Source organism: Myxine glutinosa, chromosome 6 (genome assembly GCF_964187855.1).
Source record: "Myxine glutinosa chromosome 6, kmMyxGlut1.1, whole genome shotgun sequence".
NCBI lineage: Eukaryota > Metazoa > Chordata > Myxini > Myxiniformes > Myxinidae > Myxine > Myxine glutinosa.
In genome coordinates this window covers 48,677,138-48,704,425 of record NC_136266.1, presented here as the reverse complement: position 1 = coordinate 48,704,425, position 27,288 = coordinate 48,677,138, and the positions used below count along the sequence as shown (strand labels likewise).

Here is a 27,288-nt window from a genome sequence, read left to right as displayed (position 1 = left end):
GGCACAACAAGGTGCTTGGACGAAGTGGGAAGGTGTGCGGGTGAGGATATTGAAGTGGCAAGTGATTTGGAGGATGGAGCCAACATTGTTGAATTTCCTGTTGCGGGCAACGTATGATGTGCTTCCGTCACCAGTAAACTTGAGATTGTGGGGGTTGTTGCAGGAGGAGAGATGTTATTTGTGTGGAGGTGTGGGAACAGTGCAGCATGCACTGAGTGCATGTTCAGTAGCATTGGCAGCAGGACAATACAGGTGGCGACATGATCAGGTGCTGGCGGTGGTGGTGCAGATGGTGCAACAAGAGGTGCTGAGGTCGAGAGAAAGAAGAGTGGAGAAGGAGACTGATGGGGGAGAGGAGTGGTTTGTCAAAGAGGGCCAAGTGGTAAGAGGTGGAAAGAGGAGGAGGTGGAAAGCAAGAGGGCTGTCAGATGCTTGTGATTGGCAGGTGGTGGCAGACCTAAAGCCACAATTGGTATTCCCAGAGGAGATCTGTGTGACAAGGTTGCGGCCTGACATTGTCATTTGGTCAGGTGCAACAAGACAGGTCATCTTAGGGGAATTGTCGGTACCTTGGGAAGAGGACATGGAGGAGGTGCGTGAGAGGAAGAGAGGAAAGTACAGTGAGCTGGAGGCAGAGTGCCGGGAGAAGGGTTGGCGAGTTTCGTGTCAGCCATTTGAGGTGGGGTGTAAAGGGTATATTGGCAATTCCTTTTCTGCATTTCTTGCTAGGCTGGGAGTGTGTGGGACAGAAAGAGGGAGGATGTGTGACAAGGTGGCCCAGGTTGCCTTGAAAGGCTCATTTTGGATATGGAGGAAGTTTATGGAGGCACGTCGAACGGTGTAGGTTGGTTGTGTGTGGTTTTTTTTTTTTTGTTACTATTATTATTTCTTATTTTGTGTATATGAGTGAGTGGGTGAGGGTGTGTGTTTTTGCATGAATTAATTTTTGCATTAGTGTGTGTTTTTGTATGTTGAGTGGTGTATGTTGTAAGGGTAGGTGGTTGGTTGGTTGGTGGTGTGTGTGTGTGTGTGTGTGTGTGTGTGTGTGTGTGTGTGTGTGTGTGTGTGTGTGTGTATGTGTGTGTATGAATGATCGTGTATGTTTTGTTGGTGAGTGGTGAAGGGTGTAAGGTGGGTGTTTGAGTGTTCCACCATGTTTGTTTGGTGCTGTGGATTCTGGAGGCGGAGGTGTTGTTGTTGTTGTTGTTGCTGTAGTCTGCGTTCGCACTGGCTGGGGATGGGGGTATGTACGCATCCAGGTGTAGTTTTCTGCATGTGGATGTGTATGTGCCCCTGCTGGCCCACCTTAGCTGACCGTATCGAGGTTGAAGGGCCGAAACGGGATGATGCTGAGGACCTCGACTGAGGACCCGGTCAGTGCGGCACACTTGTGACCAGGTGTGTTTTGAACATATATATATATATATATATATACATACACACACACACACATATATATACTGAAACGCAAAAGAAACTTACCACCTTTGAAACCTTTAAATATCAACAATAACACTGCGTGTAGTAAATGTGTGAACTTATTTGTGGACAATAGTGTCCTCATTGTCAGACAAAACGGTCATGGATGGTCACTTGAACCTTCAATGGTCACTTCATAGCACAGCTGTTGAACAGCCGTTTTGACTGCCAGTGATTAGCCAAGGGGTACGGGATGATTTTAATGAGCTGCACATGATGTCTTGATATTGGCTTTAAAAAGGCCAGTGCAAAATGGGCATTTCAATCAACATGCCACGATTGTCAAGGGATCAACGGCAGCGTGCCCTGGGCATGCTGCAAGGCGGACTGAGCTACCGTGAGGTGGCACGTCGCCTTGGTTGTTCACACCAGACGATGTCAGCCCTGGTGGACAGAGACACCCTCCACAACTCTGCAGATGACAGACCTCGATCAGGGAGGCCAAGAGTCACCACTGCAAGGGAGGACAGGCAGATGGTCCGAAGTCACCTGCGGGATCGATTCCGTCCAGCATCTCGCACTGCGGCAGAAACTCCGGGGCGTGCAAACCCACGGATCTCCAATGATACTGCACGAAGACGACTGCATGACTATGGTCTGACTGCCAGAAGACCATACAGAGGCCCCGTGATGACGGCTGCCCATCGCCGCAACCGACAGAGATGGTGCCAGCAGCATCAGCGGTGGACCTTAGCGCAGTGGAACGAGGTCGCTTTCAGCGATGAGTCAAGGTTCTGTGTGGACAGTCCTGATGGGCGTGAGCGTGTCTGGAGAAGAACTGGCGAGCGATATGCCGATTGTTGCGTGCGTCAAGCCAACAGGTGGGGTGGCCCAAGTGTGATGGTGTGGGCCGCCATATCAGGCCGGTACAGGATGCCACTGGTGGTTGAGGATGGGAATCTTAACGCCCAGCGGTATGTGGATAACATCCTGCGACCTCATCTGCTGCTATTCCTGCTAGACCACCCAGAACTGAGAACCTTTCAGCATGACAATGCTCGTCCCCATGCTGCTCGCTTTACCACTGCATTTCTCCAAGGCGAGAACATCAACACCATGCAGTGGCCTGCGCTCTCCCCTGACCTGAATCCCATAGAGCACCTGTGGGATGAGCTTGGGAGACGCGTAGTTGGCAGGGCCAGGACACGGGCAGAGCTGCTTCAGACATTGAGGACTGAGTGGGACAGAATCCAGCAGCAATCCATCCAAAGACTGGTAGGCAGTATACGCCGACGATGCACTGCCTGTATCCAAAACAATGGTGGCCACACACGCTATTGAAAGGGGACTGACATTGCACCCTGTGCTGTTCTGTACTGTAGAACAAACTGATGAGATGGTGTATCTTGGTCAAAAACTTGACATGTCATCAATAAAATGCCAATGTTTCAATTAGCAATTGTTGGTTTGTTTTATTTTGAACTGTTACAATTTTATTACATTTCAAACAAGTGGTAAGTCCACACAGAACCTTGACTCATCGCTGAAAGCGACCTCGTTCCACTGCGCCAAGGTCCACCGCTGATGCTGCTGGCACCATCTCTGTCGGTTGCGGCGATGGGCAGCCGTCATCACGGGGCCTCTGTATGGTCTTCTGGCAGTCAGACCATAGTCATGCAGTCGTCTTCGTGCAGTATCATTGGAGATCCGTGGGTTTGCATGCCCCGGAGTTTCTGCCGCAGTGCGGGATGCTGGACGGAATCGATCCCGCAGGTGACTTCGGACCATCAGCCTGTCCTGCCTTGCAGTGGTGACTCTTGGCCTCCCTGATCGAGGTCTGTCATCTGCAGAGTTGTGGAGGGTGTCTCTGTCCACCAGGGCCGATATCGTCTGGTGTGAACAGCCAAGGCGACGTGCCACCTCACGGTAGCTCAGTCCGCCTTGCAGAATGCCCAGGGCACGCTGCCGTTGATCCCTTGACAATCGTGGCATGTTGATTGAAATGCCCATTTTGCACTGGCCTTTTTAAAGCCAATATCAAGACATCACGTGCAGCTCATTAAAATCATCCCGTACCCCTTGGCTAATCACTGACAGTCAAAACGGCTGTTCAACAGCTGTGCTATGAAGTGACCATTGAAGGTTCAAGTGACCATCCGTGACCGTTTTGTCTGACAGTGAGGACACTATTGTCCACAAATAAGTTCACACATTTACTACACGCAGTGTTATTGTTGATATTTAAAGGTTTCAAAGGTGGTAAGTTTCTTTTGCGTTTCAGTATATATATATATATATATATATCTATATATATATATATATATATATATATATATATATATATATATATATATATATATATATATATATATATGACTCCATGGTAAGATCTCCAACCTTTAATTGAACAAACAATGACTCAACGTTTCGATTAACAACATGTGAAGCCACACGCCACCGTTAATCTTCCTCAAGAGTGATAAAATCATCTCAACATCCCCTTACATGCACAGTGGGCGGGGTATATGCAAAGTGGGGTGGGCAATGCTGGACAGCCAATGAAACCGTATCACACCGCTCTCGTGAACGGAGACGTTACCGACCAAATTCAAAAATCAACCGCATATTAACAGCTCAAAATAATCCTGTAAGCAATGCTGGATTATAACGCAAGTGTTGAGAAAATCCGGAACAATCATTACATTTAATCAAAAGTTAAACTTGCAAACAATTAAATTGTAAATTAAATTAAAACTGTAAATATATTAAAGCCAAAAGTTTTTTTTTTTTTTTTTAAGACAAAATAAAATTGTCACATTATCAAGATCATCACATGTGGCCCTATGCGGTAAAGGTGAATGCGGGAAGGAGGTTGGTTTTAGGGGGGATAAAATGGTGGGAGGGGGGATAAAATGGGGGGGGGGAACCAGAGGGGGTTGGAAGTGGAGGGGGGGGGTGTGGGAGAGGGGTGGTTTGGAGGGATTGGAGGTGGGAGGGGCAATTTGTCCGAATAAAAACCTTGTGTGATATATTATGTGGACTCGTTGTTCAAAGTACGGAATGCCTGCTTCGTTTACACAACAGTGGGTCAAAAGCTACCGGTAAGTCAACGACCTCTTGTGTGATCGAGGTAACAGTTTCTTCTGTGTGCCAAGCCTCCAAAACACGTCTTCTGTTTCTGTTGGGTGTGGAGCCCAAAATATCAACCCTGTCCCATAAAGGTGTGTGGCCTTCCTTAAGGCCGTGTTTGGCAATAGCAGATCTGCTAGGATAATTACATTCAAATGCTTTTTGGTGTTCTGTAATACGTTGACCTAAGGTCCTCCCGGTTTCACCCACATACTCAGCTCCACAACCACAGGGCACCACGTATACCACCCCTGACCTATCCTTCCTCGGAAGCTTGTCCTTGACCCTCATAAGGGCTTGGCGAAGGGTGAAAACCGGTGTGAAACTCACCCTCACTCCTGCCGATTTCAAAATTCTGCCGACCCTCTGTGAAACCCCCGGTACAAAACCAAATCCTGTAATATGAGCGAACGTGGGGTGGGGACGACAGAGCGAACCGTACACAATAGCACAGCATTTGCTGAAAGAGTGAAGCAGCTCACCATCGAGGCGCACGAGACCATGGTTTCGTTTGATGTTGTGTCTTTATTTACCAACGTGCCCATAGCCCTGGCGATTGAGGTGGCAGACCGGCGTTTGATGGAGGATGATCGATGGAAAGAGACTGCGGGAGCTTTAAGCCCGATGGACGTCTGCGACATGCTTTCTACCTGCCTCTCTTCCACCTACTTTGTATTTAATGAGGTATATTACAAGCAGGTTTATGGCACCGCCATGGGTTCCCCGGTATCGGCTGTTATTGCCAACATGGTGATGGAGGATTTGGAGGAACGCACCATTCCAGCCCTGTTAGTGCAACCACGTGTTTGGTTCCGGTACGTGGATGACACATTTGTCATCTGTCATTCTGATGAGGTGGGCATCATCCATGAGACCATAAATAAAACTTTTTCCTCCATTAATTTCACCATTGAAGAGGAGAAAAAGTGGAGCCCTTCCCTTCCTGGATACACTCGTAGCAAGGGATCCCAAAGGAGCCTTAAAGGTAACGGTGTACAGAAAACCTACACACACTGATCGCTACCTTGATTTCAAGTCTTGCCATCCAATGGAACACAAAAGATCGGTGGTGCACACCCTCTCAAAAAGAGCACGTGATTTACCATCTACCTTTGAAGACAAGATGAGTGAGGTGGACCATCTTCAAAATCTGTTAAGGGCAAATGGCTATCCTGACAGCTTGCTACCCAACAGGAAAACGATAAGGGCTTCCCCACACAACAGGCTGAGATCGCGAGAACAACCAAAGGGTTGGTGTGTTCTCCCTTTTGTACCGGGGGTTTCACAGAGGGTCGGCAGAATTTTGAAATCGGCAGGAGTGAGGGTGAGTTTCACACCGGTTTTCACCCTTCGCCAAGCCCTTATGAGGGTCAAGGACAAGCTTCCGAGGAAGGATAGGTCAGGGGTGGTATACGTGGTGCCCTGTGGTTGTGGAGCTGAGTATGTGGGTGAAACCGGGAGGACCTTAGGTCAACGTATTACAGAACACCAAAAAGCATTTGAATGTAATTATCCTAGCAGATCTGCTATTGCCAAACACGGCCTTAAGGAAGGCCACACACCTTTATGGGACAGGGTTGATATTTTGGGCTCCACACCCAACAGAAACAGAAGACGTGTTTTGGAGGCTTGGCACACAGAAGAAACTGTTACCTCGATCACACAAGAGGTCGTTGACTTACCGGTAGCTTTTGACCCACTCTTGTGTAAACGAAGCAGGCATTCCGTACTTTGAACAACGAGTCCACATAATATATCACACAAGGTTTTTATTCGGACAAATTGCCCCTCCCACCTCCAATCCCTCGAAACCACCCCTCTCCCACCCCCCCCCCCTCCACTTCCAACCCCCTCTGGTTCCCCCCCCCCCATTTTATCCCCCCTAAAACCAACCTCCTTCCCGCATTCACCTTTACCGCATAGGGCCACATGTGATGATCTTGATAATGTGACAATTTTATTTTGTCTTAAAAAAAAAAAAACTTTTGGCTTTAATATATTTACAGTTTTAATTTAATTTACAATTTAATTGTTTGCAAGTTTAACTTTTGATTAAATGTAATGATTGTTCCGGATTTTCTCAACACTTGCGTTATAATCCAGCATTGCTTACAGGATTATTTTGAGCTGTTAATATGCGGTTGATTTTTGAATTTGGTCGGTAACGTCTCCGTTCACGAGAGCGGTGTGATACGGTTTCATTGGCTGTCCAGCATTGCCCACCCCACTTTGCATGTACCCCGCCCACTGTGCATGTAAGGGGATGTTGAGATGATTTTATCACTCTTGAGGAAGATTAACGGAGCCGTGTGGCTTCACATGTTGTTAATCGAAACGTTGAGTCATTGTTTGTTCAATTAAAGGTTGGAGATCTTACCATGGAGTCATTTGGTATATACTCCCAACCGCAAATCTTTGTGTGTGTGTGTGTGTGTGTGTGTGTGTGTATATATACACATATATATATATATATCAAGTAATGAACGGCGGTTGGGAATTATATCCACGATATCCATTTTTCCGTTCTCCAACCTATAGCTTTGTCTTTAAAAACCTCAACATTTCGGCCAGCAACCCAGCGTGCGCCGAGCCTCCACTAGCCTTCATCAAGAGAAGTTCCCTTGTTCACCTCCTCCCAGATATACCTGGGGGGAGGGGTGGCCCTATTCTATCAACCAATCACAAAGCTGTGTTGTGAGACCTCGTGACCATAGACCCATGCTCGGCTTATGTTGCAAGTGTTTTGTGCGTGATTGAGCGGTGTATTGTGTTTTGTTGTCCATGTTGCCTGTGTCGGCTATGTCCCACTTTGTCTTTGTCCTCCTCCCAGTATCGGTGTCTCTCTGGTGTATTTATGCATGAGAGGTCCGTATGCCTATGGTAACGCCACAGTCTCCTCTGTCAATGGTGCCCTCGTTTGGCCAGTGTGCCAGGCCTCCAGTATTCGCCTCCTGGCCCGGTTCGGGGATGCCGCCAGCACGTTCACATTGTCCCATAGAGGAATATGGCCCGCCCTTATTCCATGCTTGGCGATAGCAGATCTTTCTGGGTGATTACACTCAAAAGCCTTGTGGTGTTCATTAATGCGCTGGCCTAAGGTTCTTCCAGTCTCGCCTATGTATTCTCCACCACAGTCGCATGGAATGGTGTATACCACACCTGTGCAATCATTCGTTAGTCTTTTGTCTTTGACCTTGGTCAGTGCACGTCTCAAGGTGTATATAGGTTGGGAGTTAACCCTCACCCCGACCGGTCTCAAAATCCTGCCAATCCTTTGAGATACCCGTGGCACAAATGGTAGCACGCAGAAGCCCTTAGGTGGTTCCTGTGGTATGTCCTGGATTCTTGGAGCTGCCAGTACCATTTCATTTTTTGGGCAGAGGTGGTCTGGGTAGCCATTGGCTTTCAAAACCCATTTGAGATGCTTGATCTCTCTCCTTTTGCCCTTCAAGGTGGACGGTATATTCCTTGCCCTTTTTACGAGTGTATTCACCACAGCTCTTTTATGGTGCAGTGGATGGCAAGACGTGAAGTCGAGGTAACGCTCGGTCTGGGTGGGTTTCTGGGTGGGTGTTCGGCACTGCGATGGGCTCTCCGGTGTCTGCGGTGGTTGCCAATATGGTGATGGAAGAGCTGGAAACACGCACCATCCCATCCCTCCCAACACAGCCACGTGTCTGGTACCGCTATGTCGATGACACTTTTGTCATCTGCCCCAGCACGGCTGTTAATGCAATCCAGGAGGGCATCAGTGGAATGTTTCCTTCCATCAAATTCACCTGTGAGGAAGAACAGGATGGGTCGCTTCCATTTTTGGATGTCTTGGTGAGGAGGCACCTCAATGGAAGCTTAAGTACCGCAGTGTATAGGAAACCCCCCCAGACCGAGCGTTACCTCGATTTCACGTCTTGCCATCCACTGCACCATAAAAGAGCTGTGGTGAATACACTCGTAAAAAGGGCAAGGAATATACCGTCCACCTTGAAGGGCAAAAGGAGAGAGATCAAGCATCTCAAATGGGTATTGAAAGCCAATGGCTACCCAGACCACCTCTGCCCAAAAAATGAAATGGTACTGGCAGCTCCAAGAATCCAGGACGTGCCACAGGAACCACGTAAGGGCTTCTGCGTGCTACCATTTGTGCCACGGGTATCTCAAAGGATTGGCAGGATTTTGAGACCGGTCGGGGTGAGGGTTAACTACCAACCTATATACACCTTGAGACGTGCACTGACCAAGGTCAAAGACAAAAGACTAACGAATGATTGCACAGGTGTGGTATACACCATTCCATGTGACTGTGGTGGAGAACACATAGGCGAGACTGGAAGAACCTTAGGCCAGCGCATTAATGAACACCACAAGGCCTTTGAGTGTAATCACCCAGAAAGATCTGCTATCGCCAAGCATGGAATAAGGGCGGGTCATATTCCTCTATGGGACAATGTGAACGTGCTGGCGGCATCCCTGAACCGGGCCAGGAGGCGAATACTGGAGGCCTGGCACACTGGCCAAACGAGGGCACCATTGACAGAGGAGACTGTGGCGTTACCACAGGCATACGGACCTCTCATGCATAAATACACCAGAGAGACACCGATGCGTGGAGGAGGACAAAGACAAAGTGGGACATAGCCGACACAGGCAACACGGACAACAAAACACAATACACCGCTCAAACACACACAAAACACTTGCAACATAAGCCGAGCATGGGTCTATGGTCACGAGGTCTCACAACACAGCTTTGTGATTGGTTGATAGTATAGGCCCACCCCTCCCTCCAGGTTTTTCTGGGAGTGAGGTGAACAAGGGAACTTCTCTTGATGAAGGCTAGTGGAGGCTCAGCGCACGCTGGGTTGCTGGCCGAAGCGTTGAGGTTTTTAAAGACAAAGCTATAGGTTGGAGAACGGAAAAATGGATATCGTGGATATATATATATATATATATATATATATATATATATATAATTGACATATGTGGGAAAATTACACTCCCAGACCGGGAATCGAACCCAGGTCCTCTGGCGAACCATACCAGTGCTCTGCCATTTGAGCTACCTGAGCAACCCTGACCCAGCATGCAATTTTCCTACACATATAATTGCCACCCTCTTTCCATCACTGCTTCCGGGGCACGTGCTGCCAACCATAGGAGCACCAACGGCCTGCTCACGAGAGGGTCTTCCTCCAATGGGAGGACAAATCCATGTCCTCTATTACAAACACCACTGGGGGCCTAGAAACACAATTAAATAAACCTGGTCTGGGCATGTAATTTTCTCACATATGTCAATTAAGTAGTTATAATCCTGTTCAATATATATATCTATATATTATGATATGAGGGTATATTGAAGAAGGAGCGATGTTAGTGTGGAGTGCAAGGAGGAGTTAAGAAGAAAGAAAAATTAAGAGATATTGAAATAACAGGAGGGAAATTAGAGGGTGGAGGAAGGTGGTGGAGAATGTGATACCTCATTACGGAAGGATTTGGTGTGAATTGGATCCTCTGCAGCAAGGGAAATACTGCTCAGCATAATAAACATCAGAATGAGATTGGTGAACACACTATGGTTGACGATTCGATGGCAAAGGACCCGAAATCTGCAGATACACATGATAATTAACCATGCATTAGCTCATTGTCTCAATCATGGCAATGGCACTTTATGTTAAATCCTTTTATTTTACTAACATTCTTGATCACCTTTCCTCATCCCAATCACAGTAACATCACCATTTTGTAAGAATAGAAATGTGGTTCCCTCACTGCTGGTAGAAATTATTTTTTAAATCTCTATGTTTACTGAGCATGAGCTCTTGATCATAATAATTTCGAAGGACAAGTATAATAACAACCATCTGTTATGAGATAAAGCAACAAATGTGAATCATAATCTTCAGAGTTATGGAATGCATTTTATGAGTATTTTCTAGTTGTTCTTGCAGTGGACACTGGACAAGGCTCATTGATGATTGCTATAAGAGCTGTCATATCAATGATAACTAGTACTACCAACACAACTACAACTACTACTACTACTACTACTACTACTACTACTACTACTACTACTACTACTACTACTACCTGTTTTGGTCCGAGTCTTTCACAAACCGGATGGCTAGGCCTGATGTTCGACTGAATTTGGCAAACATTTGGAAATGGCCAGGTTGCAGACGATAACTCGCCTAAATTTGTCAAAGACTCCATGGGATCTTTAACGTCCACAAACAACCAGTACTGGTATGTGGGACCTCCTGGTTGTGCTGGTAGGTGGCATGTGAAACACCAGGGTGACAGTTTATAGCAGAGTTGGGAATCAAATCCAGGCGAGATAGATCTATGGTTCGTCTGCATACCTCAAGGGTGCCCTGCTGCAATGAGAATATGCAGACCGTTTGTTGGATATCAGAGCAAAAAACGTTTCCTTCTTTTCTATATATGGGTGAAGACTTTTGATGAGTTTAAAGTAGCTATCATATGATTTTAGATTTTAGATTAATCATTTAATTCGTTATCAATTAATTTTAAAGCAAATAATAAAGAAAATGTTATTATAGTTGGACACAGCAATGTATTAAAGAAATAAAGAAAGAAGACTGAACCTTTAACAACGCAGAGCCTCATTGGAGTATATAGATTACAGTAGATCTGAGAACCAGAAAATACTCATTCATTCACTCACTCACTGACACAGCACCATCACAATAGATTTGCGTGTTCCTTCCAGACTGTGTGAGGCTAATAAGTCACCCAATTATTGGCCAACCACATCCATGTACATCATGACAAATACTCCAGACGTTAACCTGTCCAATCACTATTTTTAATTTATATATGAACTAGCCGAAAGCACCCAGAGTTGCCCGGGTTCTTTTTGAATGAATTTACTACTATAATTCAGCTTTTACTCGCGGCTGTGGAAGATTGACTACTATAATTCAGCTCAGTCTTTAATTGCGAAATGGGCCCAGCTCGGCCGAGGTGGGCCTCGACCGGCCTCGCCACTAGCCTATAACCTTCCCGGGACCCGTCCCGACATTTTTGGTTCTTTTTGAATGCATTTACTACTATAATTCAGCTTTTGCTCGCGGCCGTAGAAGATTGACTACTATAATTAAGCTTAGCTTTTAATTGCGAAATGGGCCCAGCCCGGCCGAAGCGGCCTCGACCGGCCTCGCCACTAGCCTATAACCTTTCTGGGGCCCGTCCCGACATTTTTGGTTCTTTTGGAATGCATTTACTGCTATAATTCAGCTTTTACTCGCAGCCGTAGAAGATTGACTACTATAATTCAGCTCAGCTATTAATTGCGAAATGGGCCCAGCCCAGCCGATGTTGGCCTCGACCGGCCTCGCCACCTAGCCTATAACCTTCCCGGGGCCCGTCCCGACATTTTTTGTATTAGAGGTTTCCTCCTATCTTTCACCGTTCAGGAGATTTGCGCGCGCAGACAAACAAACAAACAAACAAACAAATAAAAACTTTCTTATATATATATAGATTAGCAGGATAGCCATCACACACAGATAAACTTCCTTTATAAGGTATGGCCCTTGATAACAACATGCAGACACACGACAAAGAGACCACACAAACTAGAATGAGCAATCAAAGATTGCAGACCTTTGCCAGGACTTGTTTTGTATGGTTTTATAGTACGTATTTTATAGATGTCATCGCATTCTAATTGTATATACTTTGTCGAGGTATTCCGTTGAAATAAGATGACGTGTAAAAATTGCGGTCTAAATTGGTACATTATGTATTGCAGACAAACGAACCCAAATACCTCCAATCATGGGTGGTGCAGGCATACACACACTCAGGAACGGACAGAGATAACGTTTATATCATCCACATACAAGGAAAAAAAACAACAATTTGTGATTAGATGTAAACATCTTATGGTTATATACAGGGGGTCCTTACTATACATCCAAGATATGTTCCAGAAAAGTTGGACTTATAACGAAACGATGGACAGCAGGGAATATTTCCCCATAATAATTAGTGGAATTAAGGGGGATGCGTTCCAACACTTAGTTTACGTCTTTTATACAACAAAACTCAACAAGCCTAGCAATCAAAAATACATATGAAACACATAAAACAGGAAAAATACAGTTAATTAAACAAATTTTAAAACCCAAACACCTTTTTATCTTATTTACCATATCTTTCATCTATTATATAATGATAATGTAGTGGCCTTACACATTGAAAATCTATAATCGTCTGTGAAGCTGCCTGCATCAGTCCTTCACTCTCTAAGTTATAGGTTCTCAAAGTGGTCCTTACCGCCCCCCAGCGGGCGCTGGGAACTTTCAGGGGAGCGCTCGAGAGTCCATGGGCGGTAGGGGGGTGCTGGCAATGATTTGGGGGGCACTGGCGATTTAGAGGAGCAGCGGCGATTTGGAGCGCTCATTGTCATTGGGCTTCCTGCAATCTGAACAGGTTACCCAGCGCCATTCGGCAAATTGGCCATCCAATCAACGACCACATTCTTTCCCCCTTCACATGGTTTTTATGATCACATAATCGCTGATGTCGTGTAGGTATTTTCTTGTCCATACATGCTCATGCAACAAACATGATAGTGTATGACACCAGCGAGATACTATTGGCCGCCAATGCGGCCAATAGTACAACACTAATTTTTGTCACGTGGTGCCATTTCAACCAATCGGCTTGCAAGAATCTTTTTATGCGGGATATAATACACTCTATTCGTGCTGGACTATTCAACGTGCCTGGTTCAACTTTACAGCCTGGCCTTGCCAGCACAGACATTGGGCAAGGTATGAACAGTCAGTGTTAGCGCTTGTGTTAGTCTTTCGACATTTTGGCGTGTTAATTTCGTTATTCAAAAAAGCTTCACGTCCGGTCGGCTTCAAGATGTCGGCCTCAAAGAAAAAGTGTCGTCAGTATTCCGTTGAATACACCAAGTATTAGGGTGCATCAAACGCCCCATGATTTTCAAAAAGTTGTTGTATTTTAATGTCTATTCCCTCAAATGTTACACTTGTTGGTAGAAGTATGTATGCAAAAAATAGATGAAATCAGAGGTGGTCCTGGGTGGCCACCGGCCACTTTTATATATTTAGGGCCATTTAGGGCCACAGCTAAACTACTTTACAAGATAATGTAAAATTAACTACAAGATAATGTAAAATTAACCATTATACCTATATACAAAAGTAAAGTCCTACTTTTACTAAATGCCTAATATCAAACAGTTAAAACAACCTTACATGTCAATGTAAAATTAACCAAAATCGTTCTTCATATTACAAAGTTGTAGTACAGTGTTGTAGTATTGTACTTTCATTGATTAAAAGTTTGAAAATGTATTAAGCACAACGCCAATGTCACTACTCCAACTTTGCTCGTTTCCGCAAATTTGGCCTCGCTTTGCGGTCACATTCAACCACTTGAAGAAGATTTTGGAAGTGGTCTTCTCTTCTTGCAGTTGAGACAAAATCAGTTGCGAGCTTTACTGCTCTCTCCGCAGGGTCATTCACAACATTAAGCCCATCCACAATGGACTTGGCTGCCTTGAAGTGCTCATTGTTCTGCCAAGTGTCAACATCCTCTGTTAGGAAGGTCATATCTAGGTGAAGAAGGTTTACTGTAAACCACGAGTCCTCGTTCACAAGATCAGCCAGGGTTGTCGCTTCTGTAATTTTTGGAAATGACGGTTTGCCATATCCAGAACCGTAGCGGTGTTTTGGAGTGCTTGGCATTTCATCTGGTTGTATGGCCAGTAACACATCTGCAAGGGCACGACGATCCTTTTGAGGAATTGCATTGCTGAACAGTGCCAAAACAACCAGTTCTGGGGTTAAATACCACAAATGTCTATCAAAGGCTTTCACAGCGCTGACTGAAATGGTTGAGTTGACAGCTTTATAGTTGAGCAGAGTCTTGTAAAAGCACAAATCAAACCATGGGGCATTTGAAGCAGACTGACATATGAGCCACCAATCACAATAAATATAAACAACAAAAACAACAAACTCCTTCAGTTTTTTCTGTTGATGTTGTGTTGTTACAGTTCCTCGAGGTAGTAGAGAAATTTGCTCTTCAAGTAGGCATATTTTGATGGAATAAAGAATCTTTGACATCCACCTTGCTTTATGCATGGCCCCTGGTCTGTGGAGTGTTCCTTGTTTTGTGACATCATCATCGAGGACTACCTGGCAGAGTTGTGCCATTTCCTTGTAGTCTTCCCTACAGTATGAAGCGCTTGTGCGGATTGTGCTTAAAACCTTGTTTTTGCAGGATAAAAGCAGCTGTTGTGCATAGTCATTGTACATGGAAATGTCAATTTTGGTTAAACTTTCATTCTTTGCATGCGATATGCGTTCCCAATTCTTCTGGAATTTTTGGAACAAAGATACTTCTGGAGACTTTGATGCCTCAATTTTGAGAACGTCAAACACATGATCCAGGATTACCTCTCCAACATGATGGCGACATGCACACCACAGAAGAGCACGGTCCAGTTTTGATTGAATGGTAACACAGGCAGCTGTAACGTGTCCAGTGTTTGATGCTGTTGTGTCAAAACATAAGTTGACAACTGATTGTTTGCACTTCCATGAATGTAGATACGTGTAAGTGTGCTCGGCAATGATGTCACCTGATGACCTATCACTTCCAGGAGGATATCTAGCCACCCCCAGTAGCTTTACATCAGTGGCATTCCCAACCAACACTGGCAATCTTTCTTCCTTGACATTCTTGTTTGTGAGCGTTGGTATCTGCTTGCCATCCCAGTGAAGTGTTGCAGCTGTTGGGGCGATCCAATTTTCTTGAATATCTTTGGCGATAGCACTTGTTATTGATCGTCGAGCCTTATCAGCAGTTGAGTACGACTTGGCCACACGACGTGGATCACCTCCTGCCTCTTGAATTACAGCTTTGGTGAGCGCAACCTGTTGAACAGGAGTTATGTTTAGTCGAGTAGCAACAGACACAACTGAATGTCTTTTCAGAATATCATGAGGAATAAAGGCAGATGTACCTGCATATGTTGATCTGTGGTGACTACGCTTCCTTTGAAACTCTGGAATCGCCTCTTCTTCAGTTTCTTCCAAGCTATCTGCAGAGTCACTATCATCAGAGCATACAGAACTAATTGTCATCTCTTGTACACTGGATGATTCATGACGTTCTCGTCTTGAAGCTTCCGCTAAGAGGCGTTTTTCTTTTCTATGATCTTTATCAACTTTCTTCTTGTCAACACCACCAAATGAGGCTACTCTGTCAGATTTCATTGACTCTAAAAATACTCTATCTTCCTCATTCTTAATGTTTGTCATTGCATCTTTTGTCCATACACCAAAGGTCTTATCAAGACGTTCATTCATGGTTTGCAACTTAGCCAAAGTGCTTGGAGATTCTCGGCGAGAAACAGGTATTTGACGCAATTTGTTATTGTCATTAAGAAGGTCAAGTATTAGTTTGCAGCATTGATGGTCTGAAAGCATAGGAATATTTGCTTTAGTGTAGAATTTTTTCAGCTGGATAAGGACGATGCTGGCAGATTTCCATTTCAGTGGCTGAGTTTGTTTGCCTTCACATATTTCTTTCTGGATGTACCACATCACGCATCGAAGAACCTGCCGGCAAGTTGGGAGGCGGACTCCTGTCAATGTACCATCTGCTTCTGTAAAAGCATTGCCAAGACCAAAAATGGCACTTGCTAATCTGGTCTTCTTATCTGCCATCTGAAAGAAAATAAAGGATATTATTAGACTACTAGTATGGGACCCACGATTAGACCTCCGATTTCATTCATGTAAAAATACAAACTAATTATCAAACCATCGTTTTTTGCATAAAATTGTTATATTTGTATTCCTCTCATCAAGACCTTCAATTTGATACCAAACATGACTAGGTTTGGGTGTAAAATAACAAAATCAAACATTTTTACATAGTGCGGCCCCGAAAATGGCCCTAAATATATAAAAGTGGCCGGTGGCCACCCAGGACCACCTCTGATTTCATTTATTTTTTGCATACATACTTCTACCAACAAGTGTAACATTTGAGAGAATAGACATTAAAATCCAAGAACCTAAGGGCGTTTGATGCACCCTACCAAGTATGGATTCATTCCATCTCCGACGAACAAACAGTTACCGATGTGTTTCTGGTGGGGTATCACGCTGTCCAATGAAGCAATGAAACCATCTCGACTGAGCGAGCACCTGAGTAAAAAGCACAGTGATAAGGCTCGCGCAGAGGTCAGCTGTTTCCAATCGCTGAAAGAGAAATTTGAGAAGCGAAACACGGTAACGACGATGTGAAAAGCCAGCCAAAAGCTCGTGGATAAAGGACTGGAAGCGTCGTATAAGTTGACATTGCTCATCGCCAGATCTGGAAAACCGTATTCAATCAGCGAACAGTTGATCAAACCAGCTGTTGGGGAAGTGATAAAAACCGTTATGGGCCAGGATCCGAATCCAGTTCTCTCGTCGATTGCGCTCAGCACTGATTCCGTGGCCAGGCGGATTGATGAAATGTCATCAGATGTAGAAGATAAGCTGTGTAGTGAGCTGAGAAGCACACACTTCGCCATCCAGCTGGACGAGTCCACTTTGCGTGACAGTGAAGCTCTGTTACTCTGCTACGTTCGCTTCATCCGTGATCAGGAAATGGTGGAAGAAAAATGTTGTTTGCCCGCTCTCTCCAGACCGATACGAAGGGTTCTTCCATCTTCCAAACGTTGGAGAAGTACTTTACTGATAAGAACATACCGATGGAGAACATTCTCGCTTGCGCGACGGACGGGGCACCAGCGATGGTTGGTCGCCAGCGTGGTTTTATTGCGCTTCTGAAGAACCAGGTACCGTCCGTGTTCGCCATTCACTGTGTCGTGCACCGCCAGCATCTTGTAGCAAAAGCTCTCAGCACCAGACTTCATACATCACTCCAAATAGTAATCAAAGCAGTGAATAAAATCAAGGTGTCGTCTCTGCATGATCGGCTGTTTCGTCAGCTTTGCCAGGAGAACGATGAGGCATTCGAGCGGCTCCTGTTGCACACCGAAGTTCGATGGTTGTCCAAAGGCGCTTGTTTGACCCGTTTCCATGCCCTCTTCTCAACAATGGTCGAGTTTCTGTCGGAAATTGATACGGAGCTATCGGAGAAAGTGAATGCGATTGAGCATGATGTGGCTTACCTCACGGACATATTCAGTATACTGAATGATGTCAACAAACAACTCCAGGGTGACCATATGACGCTGATTAAAGCAAAGAAAGTGATCGGCGCGTTCGGCCATTCCTGCAGCACGGCCACATTAGCTGAATGGCGCATCTTGCGTGCCGCGCGTCACGCCATGCTGTCTGCACGACCCTCATCAGCATTCTTTAAAATAGTTTGAACAGTCGTCAGCGGCAAATCACGATAGCGAGCGATATCGGCTGGTCGTTCACCATTATATTTTGTGTCTAATTTGACATCCAGAGTTACACTACTGCATTGCCACTTACTTATAGGTTCACCTCTCATTATTCAATGACTACTGCAGTAAAGTACACAAATATAAAAAAAAAAAAATACAGGACAGTATTCTACAGTAAGCGACGTGTTAAGTTCAACAAAGCACAGCGTGATATAGAGCATGAGACACAATGCATTGTGGGGTGGAACGCTGGGAAGCTGGTACGCAAAGCATTGTGGGGTGGGATACCTGGTAACTAGTCTTCTGTCCAAAGGACGTTAGTGTGGGAATTGTTGAATGTATAATGAAAATGTTCCTAAGTAACTTATGGACTTGTATGCGAAATGACGGATAGCGGAGAGACTTAACAGTGGGGACCCTCTGTATAAGACAACTTTATTGAACTGTGCTTAAAGCCACTTGTGCAGACAGTATTAAAGAAGGGTGCCTGATGGTGGTGACTGATACACATGCACACCTGTACTGGATTGTTGCTGTTACACAGGATCATGCTAGCTCCATTTGTGGGAACAAACGATGAGATGAGATATATAGAGAGTCTGTTTGGTCACTGTTGTGTTGGCCTACACCTATTGTCTGCAAGCCCACCAGGGCTGGCAAGCCATTTCTGGCATTCTGGACAAAGGGCAGCTCCTCATTGTTCACTGAAAACATTTTGACTTTCTGAGATATACTTATGCCTCATCAAGTCACTCTCAAGGTTTGCCGACACCACAAGCACAATACTTGGTGTAATGGCTGATCATTTAGTTGATTTTGGTGCAGTTCTCTCTGATTTGTGCAGCAGATGATGGGCCATCTTACTTTGGAAATGACTGACATGTCATACCATTTCTCTTCTGGCACCCCTGCACCATTAGGTCCTTGCGGATGAAATAGCTCCACTGTTTCCTTGGACCAACTCGTGGACGAGGCTGAGAGAGCTAACTAAACAGGCTCATCTTTGGGGTGCTATGATTGGGCATGCAGACAAGGCCTAGCCATTCCAGGCATCATTTAGCTCTGACCATTGGATTCTCGTGGAGATGCCAAGAACGGTGCTTATACATCTGTAATGGAAGGTGTTGAGTCTCTTTCAAAGTTTCCTCAGTGGTGTCCAGCATGCAGAACCACATAAGACCACTGACAGCACACAAGCTGTTTAATCCTTACAAACAGGCCTTCGTCCATAACAACTGCCTGCCTGTCCATTGGCACAGAACAACACCAGCCTTTGCGATTAAGACGGTATCTCCATCGTTTCTAAGAGCTAATGTTTTTCAATGAGATCACAAGAAAGTTAAAAATTTAAAAGTGTTCTTTCGATTTGTAAAACTCCTCTGAAACAATGACCGTAACAAGCTAAACAATGAGTACAAATCATGACGATTTATGAAAATTAAGCAAAACAGTCTAGCAATTAAACAAATAAGGCAAAATAAATGGCAATGTGTCGGTTTAAGGGAAAAATGATTTACCACAACGGGGGTTTTTAATACCAGTTTTGGGTTTTGAATAGATAGTTACACCACCTATAAAACTAGTAGCTCTTAATATTAATTTCCAGACACACTTATACATTTGAAGCAAAGGCAAATAATATCCAAAGGTAACAATAAACAGTTGATAACAAAAGGACATATTGTGAGAGGATGTCAATATAAAAGCTTCAACCTTCCAAAGATGCCCCAAGAGATCTCATAAAATTTTAATCACATCTAATGAGGATTCATAGGAGAATTATACAAGGGTGAGGATGATATAGTTGGCCTGGGAATAGATCCTGAGCCTTTGCAGAATCTACAGCAGCACCATTGTCCTTACGCGTTGCTGTCATTGAAGAGGAAGAAAGCCGAGCTCCCAGGCATCGGTGCAATCTTTTCTTTAATGTGCAGTTCAGAAAGTCGCCGCGGACGTGGCCCCACGGGAATCTCTGGCTCACTGTCATTCTCAACGCCTGAATCAGGTGACATACAAAGGATTGTAAGCAGGAGGCAATTCATTCACTCGTGTGCACAACCTATTTGGCTGCTAGTTGCACCATGTGTGGGGAGTGCCACTCTGCCAGTGGTGCAATGCCCCTTGTATATTGAGGCAAGAATTTAGAATTCGGCCATGACACCGGAACACAATGTGCTAATCTCTTTTTTTTCTTTGAAATGTTCCTTGGCATCTTCAACGTCCACACGTAAATGCCTGCTGGCTTAACAACTCCCCTGAAGGATGGCATACTCGGTTATTCAACTCCCTGCTAAAAAGCCAGTGTCTTACCTTTAAGCTATCATCTCAGTCTGGTAAGGAGATGAAGGCATATAATAAATCTTAACCACCATCAAGGCTTATAAAGGGAAAACACAAAGTAAAGATACTGAAAGAAATACCTATCTACCACCTTAGGTTCTGAGTGCGACCCTTGCGGTGTTGTGAGCAAGATGCAATGCTAACGGTGATAAGCCGGTTGTTAACACCGAAAGAGTTTTGCACGTTGCAAAAGGATTGTAGTTATGAGCTCTTGATCATAATAATTTGGAATGTGACTGACATTTCTTGTCCAGGAAGCATTATGATTTTTGTTTCGTATTGCTGGGATGAGCAGGAACATTTTAAGTGTTGATGTCTGAAAGCGTTTTTTTTTGTTTTTTTTGGATACAAGATCGAGGCTCGTGAAAGAGCTAACATTAATCACACAAAAAGTCAAACCGACATAAAACACAAAATAAGGGGAGCGGTAGACAAGATGGGGAGAGAGGGGGAAGGACAAAAACGTCTGAAAGCGTTTTCAAAACGTCTGAAAGCGTTTTCAAAACGTCTGAAAGCGTTTTGATGATAAAGAAGGGAATTAGGAGGAAATACTGAAAGGTCAGATCTATATACAGAAGGAATGAATAACTTTACAGCACACCACATTTACGACAAGTTGCCTTATAAATCCGAAGACAATTGCGTTTTGTGTCACATCTTGGAGAAGGTGAATAGTTGTTACCAGTGGTCCGAATACAAATCAGAAGGTAATGAGTTTACGAAAACACGCCTTGATGACGATGACAAAAACAACTGAACGCTGTGCAACGTGACAGCACTTGTGCTGCTCCAGGTAGAACGATGAGTATATTTGCAAGGATTTTGACGATTCTCATAAGTACAACAATGAGATTGACCAGCTGGACTTATCTGGAGAATATATGACAAGGTTCAATCTTTTCGTTAAATTTTATTCAACATTTTCTGCCTATAAATTGCCGAAGCATTCTGCAATACTGGATGCTAAAATTCAGCATCCAGCGATCTGTGTTGCCAAGGTGACGTTGATCTAGGCTCCAGCCTTACCCGCATAATCCTCGGATGAATAGGCATCCTTCTCTCTGTCGCTTTCAGCAGCGATGCCATCCAATGGAAACTGCAAGTCAGGACAGAAATTGTTAGGTGCATAATAATGGTTGAGAAGGTTTACAATGTAGTAATGTCATGTGTTATGACTTGTCCTGTTTGTAAAAGTTATTAATTTTGCTTGGAGTAATCTCCAACAGTTAATGCATCAGTCTAATGTTTTCTCTGGAAGAACCGGGCCTCTAACGTTTTTTTTTCTGTTCTAAGGCTCATGCTTGAGCTTTTAGATAAATCGAGTGCACAACATGGGCATTAATATACATCAATGTACTTTTACATGAATTGCAGGAAAATGAGCAGACAGTAGACAAATGCTTACGTGCGATTTTAGCCTCTTCCCTACAACCATGAGCTACGGATTTATATGGGAATGCTAAAAAGGGTAACCCCAAATCTCTACATGATTCAAGACCTCTTTATGGCTTTTTCATGGCAATTTCCCTTGGACATAAATATATATATCTCTTTGAATGCTGCAGCAGGATCTTTTTGATTTCCAGTTGTGGCGACACCACACACCAAACAGCTAGAAATTGGAATGAGCATTACCAGGCATAAACAGGGTGGTTGGTTCTTAATCAGATGGATTTCTTCTGCTCCAAATGAGCAATTCTTGGAAGTAGCTGCACAAGCACTTTGATGTAATTGACTGTCAATGAATATATTCACAGATGCTACTTAGAGCAGCACACATCACTCTATCCGTGGCGACAAGACACTCGGTGGCATGTAATGGGTTGGTGTATGGTCTCTTTCAAAGACAAGCTTGGTTCCTTAATAAAACCCAGGCAGACACACACTGTTTGATTTCTCAAATCTGCGCCAGTGTGTGTATGTATGTATGTATGTATGTATGTATGTATGTATGTATGTATGTATGTATGTATGTATGTATGTATGTATGTATGTATGTGAGTATATATATATATATATATATATACATATATATATATATATATATATATATATATATATATATATATATATATATATATATGTATATATATATATATATATATATATATATATATATATATATATATATATATATACAGACTTGGCATTTAATATGGAATATTTTTTTTGTGGGGGTGAACTTACTTTTAAAGATGACTTATAACCAAAAGTTCATTGGAATTATATTGAAATTATTCTAGATTTAGTTAATGTGACCTTTAAAAGAAACAAAAACCACATTTGACATTTCGAAACAAATAAATTGATCCTTGAAAGTGATGTAAACTGATATCGAACTCAATTCATGGACAGTACTGTGTTAAACTTCTGTACGTTTTCCAGAAGTATCTCTTTATTTTGCACATTAGGCAAATTTTTTTTTAACAAAAACAAAAGTTAAATTACGACTGGGATTACGGACAGCAAAATTACAGTTCAGTACTTCGTGTAACCCGCACGAGCATTCAGGAGAGCACGTACACGTTGAGGCATGCTGTTCACGAGATTTTCCAAGGTTTGGACAGGAATCGCTTGACATGCAGTGACAATAGCCTGCTGCAATTCACGCACAGAGGTCGGCTGCTGGTCCAAGTGGTCGATTTGACGCGTTAATTCTGCCCACAAGTTCTCTATCGGATTCATATCCGGGGACATGGCAGGCCACTCCATATGCTCTGCACCACGGTCAGCAAGAAAGTGTTGGATCATGCGAGCACGATGAGGCCGTGCATTGTCATCTTGGAAGACAAAGTTTCCTCGAAAGGCTACACGAGCAAATGGAAGCAATGTTTCTTCCAGAATGGCCCTGTACTTGAACTGGTTCAGGTTTCCATTCAGAACAACCAGGTCAGTTTTGCCCCCTGCATGAAAAGCAGCCCAAACGGTCATCCCACCACCTCCAGCTTGGACTCTTGGCACTATACAATCTTTGTTGTAGGCTTCATGCACTTGTCTGCGCACTCGGACGTGGCCATCTTGACGATAGACCAGAAATCTAGACTCGTCACTGAAGATCACGTGATTCCAGTGTCCTGGCTGCCATTGACGGTGCTCTCTGGCCCACTGCAATTGGCGCTGGCAGTGTTGACTGGTCAGGTGTGGCTTTCTCAGGGGACGCCTGGCACGATAGCCTGCTTGAACCAGTCGTTGGTTGACTAGCCTTCTGGATACAGGCACATTTGACAGTTGCTGCCACTCAGCCCTAAGCTGATTAGCTGACTTGGTATGGCCATTGCGGACTAACCGGTGCAGCTGGCGATCATCCCTCCTTGTGGTTCTGCGGACACGTCCTGGCCTCGGTATTGGAGAAGGGACACCCCTCTGAGCATTTCGTTTCAGGATCTTTGACACCTGACCTTGAGTGATGCCATACTGCCGAGCAATAGCACGCTGTTTCATGCCGTAATTTCGTAAAGAAACCACTCCATGACAAACAGCATTGTCGAGTTGACAGACCATCTCCAGATGAAGCGGCAATAACTTTTGGAGACGTGCAGCAGTTGTTTTCCACTAATACAGAACGCAACAACCCTTGTATACCCGACTGTGAAGCCAATCATCAAATGCACCTGTCCGTACATTTTGCCACGCCACCTGTGATATAATCCTGTTGTTGACTTCTTGCTGCGACAGACAAATCAGTGACATGGTTCTTTTAACAAATAAATTACCAAAGTGTAAAAGAAACTCACCAGATTGATATACTGAGTTAAGAAAGTAAACCCAAGTCAAGAAAAAAAATAATTCCATATTAAATGCCAAGTCTGTGTGTGTGTGTATATATATATATATTGTTGCGGATATGGGATTTGGCCTCCATCCATATCCGCTTGTAAATATTCCCCTATTTCCCCAATACTCCGCAACTATCCCCAATCCCCCATTCCCTAGTCCCATTGTCTGTAAACAACACTCTGTAGAACCGACCTTCCCCTTTTTCCCCCATTAAATGTCGTGCCCAGGTTCACCGCATCTCACGTAGACAACTATAGGACATCTTGCTAGTTATTCTTAGTCTATGTCAGTTAAGGACTCGTTTCCATTAATTCTGACTCTTCGTTGCACCAGAATGTGATTGTATGGCACCAGTAGTGAGTTTAGGACCTCCCCATACCTCCTCCCATCTTCCTCATGAAACAACAACAACAACAACAACTACAACAACAGCGCGCGGGGAGTGTGCGTCCTCACTCCGGCTTGGTTAGCCGCCATTGCCCATGTGCTCGACGGGGTTACCAAATAGGGGCTCCCTGTCAGCTCCTCGTCAAGGGCGGAGCCCGGTAACCCCCGCACCCAATGGAAGCGGCGGACCGATTCCATCTGGGGCGGAGCTAACGAGCCGAGGGCGTGTCACTCCCCGCTGGATATAGGCAGCCACTTACCGGAGGTGACGTGAGATGCGCCCCCAGCTTGAAGAGAACCAGACGCCACCTCCAGCGCGACGATACCTCCCTGCCTCTTTTGGACCGCGCTATCCTGTCCCTGAGCCAAGGTGCACCTTGTGCTGTCCAGCGACTACCTGCCCTTCCTTGCCATCAATCCCTGTGTGAGTCAGTCTTGTCCTGTTTATCTGTGGTCTGTCGGGATTAAGATAAGTGTGTCTAAGTGCCTACCTTCCTATGCTGTACCTCTTGTCCTTGTAATCTCAACGCTCTGCATACAAATATTATAACCTCCTCCGGAGGTCTTGAGAACTGTACCCCTGTTGTCGTGTCATTTAACCTAGCCGTTGTGTCCTTTCCTTCATTGATCTAGCGTAGCGCGACTCGGCCAACGTTCGAGTATAATCGGGTAAACTGTGCAGACGCGGTCATACCAAACCGCTCGGTAAACTAACATCCAAAACCGCGTCTGTAACATTTGGTGTCGGGAAGTGGGATTCGATCCGGAGCGCGTTTCACGCGCTCGAAATTATAACAGCGAAATTTAATTGTGTTTTACAAAAAAAAAAAAAAAACCCGAATTTTGAAAGTCGCGCTATGGCAGAACAAGACGGCTGGGTTCCGGTAGAAGAGAGTGAGGCAGGGTCGATCCAGGACCAAAATGAGGGACAAGAGGAGAGTCAAAATGGGGGTAGAAACCAAACTGGATGCTCACAGGGAGGAAATGGAGCAGATGAGGGTGGCATCTGGGCAGGAGATGCAAGTGATGGGAGAGGAGATCAGAAGAGGGGTGAGTGAGGAGGTCGGAGGAGTGCGCGAGGAGGTGAGGCACTGTAAGGAGCGCATGGAGAAGGAGGTGAGAAAGGGGACTGTAAAATTGCAAGGTGGTATAGAGGAGTTGACGCTGGGAGTGGAACAGCTGACGGTGGGACAGACTGAGTTAGTGGAGCAGGTACAAAGGAACATTGCGGTACTAGGAGGGTTAAAAGCGACACAGAAAGAACTAAAAGATGACTTGGTAGCGACGAAGAGGGAATGTCAGATGGTACGTGAGGGACTGACAACGAGGTTGGACGAGGTGATAGAGGTAATGGAGACGAAGGACCGGCAGGTGAGGACGCACATGGAAACGGTCAAGGTAGCCTTGGAGGACGAGCTTGAGGAGACGTACCGGGGAATAAAAGAGGTGAAGCAGAAATTAGAAGAAGTGGAAGAAGGGGTGAGCGAAATTAAGAAGCGACGGAGAGAGGATAAGAAAGAGATAAAAGAGGAGGTAAAAGAATTGGTCCAAAGTCTGTGTTTGGATCGTGATGATGTGCTCATTAACCGGATGAGGGATTCGCAGGTGATGGAGGAGAAGCGAAGAGGAAGAGGACCCGGTGTAAGTGGTGACCAATATGGTCGCGCGTATGATGCGCCAGGGGATTTAAGAAGCTTGGGGGTCGAGATGGACCCGGGTGTTCGTGAGAGGCCGTTGGTGAAGTGTGCGACAGGTCTGGTGTGCGAAAGAGGAGGTGTGCGAGAAAGTCCGACTCTGGGGTGTGTGAGGAAAAAGTGCGTGCCAAGGAGTGAGGGTGCTGGCGAGAGTGAGTCGGTCGAAGCGCGTGTGCGAGGGGGTACATGGAAGCGCAGGGTGGTGAGTGTTACAGAGGATGTAACGGGAGAGTGTGTGCGAGAAAGGTGTGTAACGGACGGGTGCATGAGGAAAGAGTGTGCTGTCGAGAGTAAGGGTGAGTGCGCTGTCAAGAATGGAGGTGAGAGTAGTGAGAGTGACAAGGAGCGTGAGTTGGTTGTGACAGGTGAGCGAGGATGCACACCTGGAATGGTAGAGCGTGAGTGGGAATGCACGCTGGAATTGGTAGTGAGGCACGTGGTTGGGTGTGCGAGTGAGAGCACACCTGTGATTGTCACAGAGGAGGTGACCGAGGAGGGGGCGCGAAGAGGTGTGTTGGTGAGGTGTGCGAGCGACGAATGTGTGCCAAGGTGTTCGGTGGTCAGGTGTGTGACCAAGTCGGTGAGCGGAATGAGGGTACCTGGGTGTGTAAGGAAAGGTATGAGCAAGCAAGGGGTAGCGTATGCATGTAAGCATCCAGGTGAAGCATCGACGGTAACCGGGTTAAAGGTTAGGTCGACTTTTAGCCGAAGCGGGCCCTCGGTGCGTGCCGGGCCTCGCTTTGAACGGCCGCGTCCGTGCTCCACTAGGCGGAGCGGGCAGCTGGATAGGAAGGGTCGTCATGGCGACCACTTTTTGTTGAGACATTCCGGCAGGTCGAGATCGAGCCATGGGATGGCTCCGTGCCGAGATGGTGCGTGGAACCTCGGCCCGGGTAAACCTCCTTCCCTGCACCGAATGCGGGACGTATCCAGCCGCTGGCACCACACAACCCGCATTCATGGCTTGGCTGTACGAAGCCGGGCTTTGGACAGGAATTGGCTCACCGAGAGGCATTAGTGAGTAGACTGTGTGATGAGGTTAGTGTTTTGGCCCCAAAATTAGAAAAAAACAAAATTTGATGATTGGCAAAGGATTGGCAGTAATGATTGGCAGATGAT

General features: G+C 45.3%; 2 protein-coding genes across 3 annotated transcripts in view; both read right to left on the bottom strand.

The window, feature by feature from the left end:
• The window catches only part of LOC137429749 (voltage-dependent L-type calcium channel subunit alpha-1D), a 519,508-nt gene that overhangs the window by 167,180 nt on the left and 325,040 nt on the right, over positions 1-27,288 (bottom strand). The window contains exons 18-20 of the mRNA XM_078779833.1: positions 21,338-21,407; positions 19,835-19,967; positions 10,025-10,154 (exon numbers count right to left, since the gene is read on the bottom strand). Coding sequence (XP_078635959.1) covers positions 10,025-10,154; positions 19,835-19,967; positions 21,338-21,407 — 333 coding nt within the window. The remainder of the gene's footprint in view (positions 1-10,024; positions 10,155-19,834; positions 19,968-21,337; positions 21,408-27,288) is intronic.
• LOC144892601 (uncharacterized) overlaps positions 13,619-27,288 on the bottom strand; it is a 1,198,808-nt gene continuing 1,185,138 nt past the window's right edge. The window contains exons 1-2 of one of the 2 annotated variants that reach the window (XM_078779824.1): positions 15,581-16,288; positions 13,619-15,491 (exon numbers count right to left, since the gene is read on the bottom strand). In XM_078779824.1, coding sequence (XP_078635950.1) covers positions 13,926-15,491; positions 15,581-15,676 — 1,662 coding nt within the window. In that variant the 5' untranslated portion in view covers positions 15,677-16,288 and the 3' untranslated portion in view covers positions 13,619-13,925. Of the gene's footprint in view, positions 16,519-27,288 lie in introns of those variants that run through there. The other variant, XM_078779823.1, reaches the window with a different exon arrangement.